General features: G+C 45.5%; 1 protein-coding gene and 1 long non-coding RNA gene across 9 annotated transcripts in view; one reads left to right on the top strand and one right to left on the bottom strand.

Annotated features, from left to right (window-relative positions):
* Positions 1–425: 425 nt before the first annotated feature.
* On the bottom strand, positions 426–2,250 carry LOC118105448. The gene is made up of 3 exons (XR_004695123.2): positions 1,965–2,250; positions 1,323–1,395; positions 426–597 (listed from the first exon to the last, which is right to left on the bottom strand). It is a non-coding gene; the product is annotated as an uncharacterized LOC118105448 (long non-coding RNA).
* The window catches only part of tp53bp1 (tumor protein p53 binding protein, 1), a 21,352-nt gene continuing 16,035 nt past the window's right edge, over positions 1,954–7,270 (top strand). For 6 of the 8 annotated variants that reach the window (XR_004695121.2, XM_047339567.1, XM_035153172.2 and 3 more), the window contains exons 1-4: positions 5,233–5,826; positions 6,801–6,882; positions 6,967–7,048; positions 7,125–7,189. Coding sequence is in view for 7 of the 8 variants with exons in the window: in XM_047339567.1 (XP_047195523.1) it covers positions 5,653–5,826; positions 6,801–6,882; positions 6,967–7,048; positions 7,125–7,189 (403 nt within the window). In the remaining variant the exon portion in view is untranslated. Of the gene's footprint in view, positions 2,178–4,724; positions 4,784–5,232; positions 5,827–6,800; positions 6,883–6,966; positions 7,049–7,124; positions 7,190–7,270 lie in introns of those variants that run through there. The other 2 variants (XM_035153147.2, XM_047339566.1) reach the window with 2 other exon arrangements.

Here is a 7,270-nt window from a genome sequence, read left to right as displayed (position 1 = left end):
CTAAGGACACACGTTGTTCTGATATTCAACTGTCACACAGCAGAGGATTAAAAAAGACAAAGGCTCTATTTATATCAGTGTCACTGTGAGTACCAGGTCCTGGTTTTAGTTTCTACACAGACACGTCTTTGTTCCCATCATCAGCAACAAAGCTTCTTCTGTGACAGAATCTCAACAGCAGAGACTCAGAGGCCGCTCAGAAAACTCTGACTTCAGGCTTTAAAAGATATTCTGCAGCACAGACGCAGCACATTGGAATTATATTTAATTATATCAGATTCAAAGATTCTTACACCCAGTACATACAGTACATTATTACAGCCAGTACACATACTTAGAACCAAAGTGTTCGTTGTCTTTTCATGGGAGAAAATATAAAATTAAATAAATACATGACAAGTAAACTAAACACACAAAGACACAAGTTTCTCACAAAAAGAGATTTTATTGTTATAGAAAAAAATGTTCAAGACACATTTTACAGCAGTAGGAATTTGAACTTCCTGGTGGAGGACTGTGCTGCAGATGTTGCTCTGAGGGTCAGGGTCAGGGTCAGGTCAGGGTCAGGGTCAGGGTAGGGTCAGGGTCAGGGTCACCCTGAAGAAACAGATGAGAGGATGCAAAGATTCAGGGGAAATAAAAACAGATGTGTGTTGGGTTAGCAGCTGTTTTATTATCTCTGACCTCTTTCAGTATCATATGTTTTAATGAATCATGAGGTGATGAGAATAATAATGAGTGAAAACATGAGACTGAGACGGTCTGACTGTGTCCGACATGATACTGCACCAACATGCAGTAACATGCAGTAACATGAGTAACATGCAGTAACACGGAGTAACATGCAGTAACATGAGTAACATGCAGTAACATGAGTAACATGCAGTAACACGGAGTAACATGCAGTAACATGAGTAACATGCAGTAACATGGAGTAACATGGAGTAACATGGAGTAACATGGAGTAACATGGAGTAACATGCAGTAACATGGAGTAACATGCAGTAACATGTACCAACATGGAGTAACATGGAGTAACATGGAGTAACATGAACATGCGTATGGTAATGGTAACTGCACATTAACATGCAGTAACATGACAACATGATAATTAACATGGAGTAACATGGAGTAACATGCAGTAACATCGTCATGTTGGATAACATGCAGTAACATGGAGTAACATGCAGTAACATGTACAACATGGAGTAACATGTAATGGTAACATGCAGTAACATGGAGTAACATGCAGTAACATGGAGTAACATGCAGTAACATGGAGTCATGTTAGTCCATGTTGGTCAGTTCACCACTAAACTCACACCAGGTCATGTGACTGCTCCAGCAGCAGTTAGCACCTCAGTGACTGCTGCCTCCTGGTGGAAGGATGAAGAGCTACAGGAGTCCTGACATGTTAATGGATTAATAGATTCTTGTATCAAAATAGAAAAACTACAGATGTAAAGACAATGAGGGTCAAATCATAAATGTTATAAGATGTGAGATTCATCCATATGTAGTAATAAACAACCAAGGCTTGGTAGAAATAAAACCATTATATAAACAGATGAAACTGTTTTAACTGAAGTTAGTTGATAAAACTATTTTAATAAACTATCTAATTATTAATGTTGACTTCAGTTTGATGTTTTAAAACACGTGATAAGAAAATATGTTATCATTTTTGTCTTGATTCATAATTTCTTTGTCTCTTGAACATCTTCCTGCTCTAATATGACGGAACCATTTCATCCAATCAGATTGAACCACAGAACAAATGTCATAGACATAAATGCAAGAATTAGATATGATTGAATATAATTTGACTTCGTTTCTATCACATTAAAACACCAACAACGTTATTTATAATCAGCTTTATTTATGATATTTAAAACATTCTATATAAACCCAGTGAATATTCGTTTGTCTAAATGAATGAAACAAAATGGATCCATTAAAAATACCTTTGCATCTTGACGCGTGTGCGTGTTGTTCCACACCCCGACTCACAGCAAACACGCGCACAGATGACGGAGCGATGCTGGACGCGTTTTTATTCCAACAGAAGAAAACCGAGAGAGAAGAGAGAGAATAGAGAGAAGAGAGAGAAGAGAGAGAAGAGAGAGAAGAGAAGAGAAGAGAAGACAGAGAACTGAGAGGAGACGGTGATTTATAAGGTAAAATACAATCTCTATGCTTCATTAGGCTGGAATAGAAAACATGGAGCCGGTGTGTGTGTGTGTGTGTGTTTCCGCGTGTGTGTGTGTGTTGTGTGTGCCAGTGTGTGTGGGTGTGTCTGTGAGTGTGTCATTATCTGTGTCTGTGTGTGTGTGTGTGTGTGTGTGTGTGTGTGTCATTGTGTGTGTCTGTGTGTGTGTCAGTGTGTGTGTGTGTGTGTGTGTGTGTGTGTCATTGTGTGTTAGTGTGTGATTGTGTGTGTGTGTGTGTGTGTGTGTGTACCAGTGTTAGTGTGTGTCTGTGTGTGTGTGTGTGTGTGTGTGTGTGTGTGTGTGTGTGTGTGTGTTTAGTGTGTGTCAGTGTGTGTGTGTGTGTGTGTGTGTGTGTGTGTGTGTGTTCAGTGTGTGTGTGTGGGGGCAGTGTGTGTGTGTGTGTGTGTGTGTGTGTGTGTGTGTGTGTGTGTGTGGGGGCAGTGTGTGTGTGTGTGTGTGTGTGTGTGTGTGTGTGTGTGTGTGTGTGTGTGTGTGTGTGTGCAGTGTGTGTGTGTGTGTGGGGGTCAGTGTGTGTGTGTGTGGGGGTCAGTGGTTCACATTAGACAGTTTGTGTATTTCATGGTGTGTGTGTTTGAGCAGCAGAATGAAGACGTGAAGTTTTCTGTGTTGGTCCAGTTTCCATCTGAAGCTGATTCATTCTTGATCTTTGTTAGCGTCAGACTCTCTGAGCTGCTTGAGGAGATTCAGCAGGTTTTCATCAGCACTTTGCTCTCAGCCAGGACGTCTCCATCTTTGTGTTTCCATGTCGATTCCTCGCTGCTGATGCTGATGTTGTCCTGTAAAGCTGAGGCCCATGATGTCTGCATCACTGATCTGAGGCAGGATTAACTCAAACGTTAAACACAGAGAGAAACAATCATTTGAAGCTGATTCTACAGGAACTGACAGAGACACTGTCTGTTAGTCAGAGTCTGCGGAGACTGGACGTGACCTTCATGGTGTTTTATGTGAGGTGGTGTCATCACAGCAGCTCTGGTAGCTTCATGACTTCTGATCTGATCTGATGTAAACTTAGTTTGTATCTTACTTAAGAGCATCAGTGTCTGTGATGTGTGTTCATGTTCATCTCTGAGAACAGGACACAACCATTCACCTCTGAAAACACAGTTGTAACTCAGCAGGAACTCACTTTCCCAGCAGCCTCGTCAGTCGCCTGATTGGTGCTTTATACTTTCTCTGTGATAGCTGCTGCTGTCTCCATGGAAACTGAGGCTGTCAAATGATGAAGACAAAGTAATGTTCACGGTTGAAAAGCCGCCTGTTAATCTTCAGAACTGAGTCGACTTCATGCAATGAAAAGCTTCTTTTATTTATTACATTTCATTCTCTTGTATCTCAGGTACTGACAGAGATTAATTATCTGTGAGGACGTCGACACTAAAATCTGTGTTTATTCGTTACTTAATCAGTGTTTGTGTTCTTCAGGCATCATGCGTAAGGTTAGTGCACATTCATTCCACCTTAAACTCCCTTTCTGTTAACTGATGCTTTTAAATTCTACAATCAAAGAGCTGAGCAGATGCAGCAGGAATCAGCCGACAGAAAGAAATCTGTGTAAAAACACTTGAAACTGCAGAAAACTCCAAGATGCTTCCAGCCGAGGGAAGTGATAGTGAGGAAGTGAAGAAGTGAAAAGTCCTATATCACTGGTGCTGGAGGCCCCTCAAGGGCCCATGAAGGTCTCTGAGATGCAGTGACCTGGATTCCTCTCTTCTACATGATTCATCATCACAGACGGTAACAGAATGTAAAACTCTGATGTCTGCAAATGTTAGGGTTGAAATAAAGAAAATACCAGTTTGATTCAGATCAGATTTATATTTGTATTATTTGTGCACCAAAACAGAATAAAAGTAAAAAAGCATGAAACATAAAAACAATAAAAACACAAGTAAATACAGTGAAAGTGTTGGTGCTGTGCTTTTACTCAGAATAGAATGAAATAAAGAGGAGAACTTAAAGAGTAAAGGTCAGAGGATTTAATTCATTCTTTAAGATGTTATATACATTATATATACATCACATTTAAAAAGATAGAAATACTGAATATAAGTCAAATCAAGAAACAAGATATAAACGATTAGCTTGAATTACGATCAGAATTCACAATCATATATAAATTTAAAATCATTAAAGTGTCAAAATAAAAGAATGAATTACCAGGTCTCTCATGACGTCACTCTCACATGGACCAATCAAATCGCGTCTCGCACGTTTTGCCGCGAAATGTCGATAATAGTCCGGAAACAGAAAAACACGTAAAACGTAAATAAGCGTCCGGGGAGAGGAGCGGCTTGTACCGGGGGTGAGGAGCGGCTTGTACCGGGGGTGAGGAGCGGCTTGTACCGGGGGTGAGGAGCGGCTTGTACCGGGGAGAGGAGCGGCTTGTACCGGGGAGAGGAGCGGCTTGTACCGGGGAGAGGAGCGGCTTGTACCGGGGAGAGGAGCGGCTTGTACCGGGGTGAGGAGCGGCTTGTACCGGGGTGAGGAGCGGCTTGTACCGGGGGAGAGGAGCGGCTTGTACCGGGGGAGAGGAGCGGCTTGTACCGGGGGTGAGGAGCGGCTTGTACCGGGGGAGAGGAGCGGCTTGTACCGGGGGGGAGGAGCGGCTTGTACCGGGGTGAGGAGCGGCTTGTACCGGGGAGGGCGGCTTGTACCGGGGTGAGGAGCGGCTTGTACCGGGGTGAGCGGCTTGTACCGGGGGTGAGGAGCGGCTTGTACCGGGGTGAGGAGCGGCTTGTACCGGGGTGAGGAGCGGCTTGTACCGGGGAGAGGAGCGGCTTGTACCGGGGAAGGGAGCAGCAGCCTGGGGTGAGGGGCGGCTTGTACCGGGGGTGAGCAGCTTGTACCGGGGGTGGGCGGCTTGTACCGGGGTGAGGAGCGGCTTGTACCGGGGGTGAGGAGCGGCTTGTACCGGGGTGAGGAGCGTACCGGGGGAAGGCGGCTTGTACCGGGGGTGAGGGCTGGCTTGTACCGGGGAGAGGCGGCTTGTACCGGGGAGAGGAGCAGATGTACCGGGGAGAGGAGCGGCTTGTACCGGGGGAAGGCGGCTTGTACCGGGGGAGAGCAGCGGCTTGTCCCGGGAGTGAGGAGCAGTTTGTCCCGGGAGTGAGGAGCAGTTTGTTCCGGGGTTGAGGAGCAGTTTGTACCGGGGAGAGGAGCAGATGTACCGGGGGCGGGCAGCTTGTACCGGGGAGAGGAGCAGTTTGTACCAGGGGAGAGGAGCAGATGTACCGGGGGGAGGAGCAGTTTGTCCGGTTGAGGAGCAGTTTGTTCCGGGCTGATCGACTCTGTTGTCGGGCGTTAGCAGCTAGCTCAGTGTAGCTCACATGCTAACACCGGCCGGTGGCTGCTAACATCCCCGCTCCTCCGTCCTCTCTCTGCCCGCCGTGTAGTGAACCACAGCCCGGCTCCTGACCTCATGGATCCCGGGGACCTGGACTCCAGCCTCCCGCAGCCCGACAACCCGTGTCTGATCGTGGAGGACTCTCAGCCGGACAGCGTCGCCCTGGAGGACGATCCTGAGAGCAGCTACCGAGCTCTGCTGGCCCGGCGCCTGTCCACCCTGCAGCCCAGCTCCCGGAGCCCGGTGCTGGTGAGCGGCTTCTCATGTTAGCATCTGTGTGTCATCCAGCTACTGTCTGTCCTGTGGGCAACCCGCTGTGCTACTTATTAATACCGTGAAAACACACCAGTGCAGCGAAGTTAGGACTTTAAATACACACTCGTGTATATATATATCTACTGACTGATTAACTAACTACCTGACTAGCTACCAGGCAGACTAACTGACTAACTAACTAGCTTTCATGCTGGCTGACTAACTAATTAACTAACTGACTAACATTACCTACTAACTAACTAGCTATCAGGCTGGCTGACTAACTCACTTACTAGCTATCAGACAGACTAATTGACTAATTAACATAACTGACAGACTAACATAACTAACTCACAAACATTACTGAATAACTAACTGTCTGACTAACTAACTGTCTGACTAACTAACTGTCTGACTAACTAACTGTCTGACTAACTAAGTGGGATAACATCATGTAACAGTCCCTTATCCTCCCCCAATCACTCATCAACATGAGGGTGAGGGGTTAACCATAACCCTATCACTCATCAACATGAGGGTGAGGGGTTAACCATAACCCAATCACTCATCAACATGAGGGTTAGGGGTTAACCATAACCCTATCACTCATCAACATGAGGGTGAGGGGTTAACCATAACCCTATCACTCATCAACATGAGGGTGAGGGGTTAACCATAACCCAATCACTCATCAACATGAGGGTGAGGGGTTAACCATAACCCTATCACTCATCAACATGAGGGTGAGGGGTTAACCATAACCCTATCACTCATCAACATGAGGGTGAGGGGTTAACCATAACCCTATCACTCATCAACATGAGGGTGAGGGGTTAACCATAACCCAATCACTCATCTTTCTCCAGTTCATGTCAGAGAGGCTGTGCAGAGTGAACTCCTGTCATCTTCTATCAGTTTATATTGTGTAGAGCATTTGTTCTGTGAGATGAGAGAATTCTTCTTCACAGGAACTGATCTCCTCACCTCTGGGAAGCAGAAGCTCTCAGACGGACTCCGAGAGCTCCCAGAGTAACAACCAGGCTGAACCTGGTCAGTGTCAGTTTGACATATATAATAAACATCACTATTCTCTTATAAACAACTAACACTAAAAACTTGTTCTTCTTTATTCAGGTATTCTCACAACAGTCAACCCGAGCTCAGCGCTCCAGGAGGAGAGTCAAGTTCTCCACACCTGCCCTCCTCCAAACAAGAAGTACGTGGACCTGACATGTTTGAAGATCGATGTTTCTCTGCTGCAGAGTCGTGAAGTGTCTTCACTTTTCTTTCAGGAGTTCACCAGAGGAAACAGAAATGGATTCTGGGGCTGATTCTACCACACACTGTCAATCTGAGGGTACGAGTTCTTCGCACTGATTAAAGAATAGCATGAAGCACGGTACATTAACAACTCAATATTACCACATGTTTGCTCCTC

The sequence above is a fragment of the Hippoglossus stenolepis genome, chromosome 1 (assembly GCF_022539355.2).
Source record: "Hippoglossus stenolepis isolate QCI-W04-F060 chromosome 1, HSTE1.2, whole genome shotgun sequence".
NCBI classification, from domain to species: Eukaryota; Metazoa; Chordata; class Actinopteri; order Pleuronectiformes; family Pleuronectidae; genus Hippoglossus; species Hippoglossus stenolepis.
The sequence above is the reverse complement of the archived record's forward strand: the minus strand, read 5'-3'. Positions and strand labels throughout refer to the sequence as shown.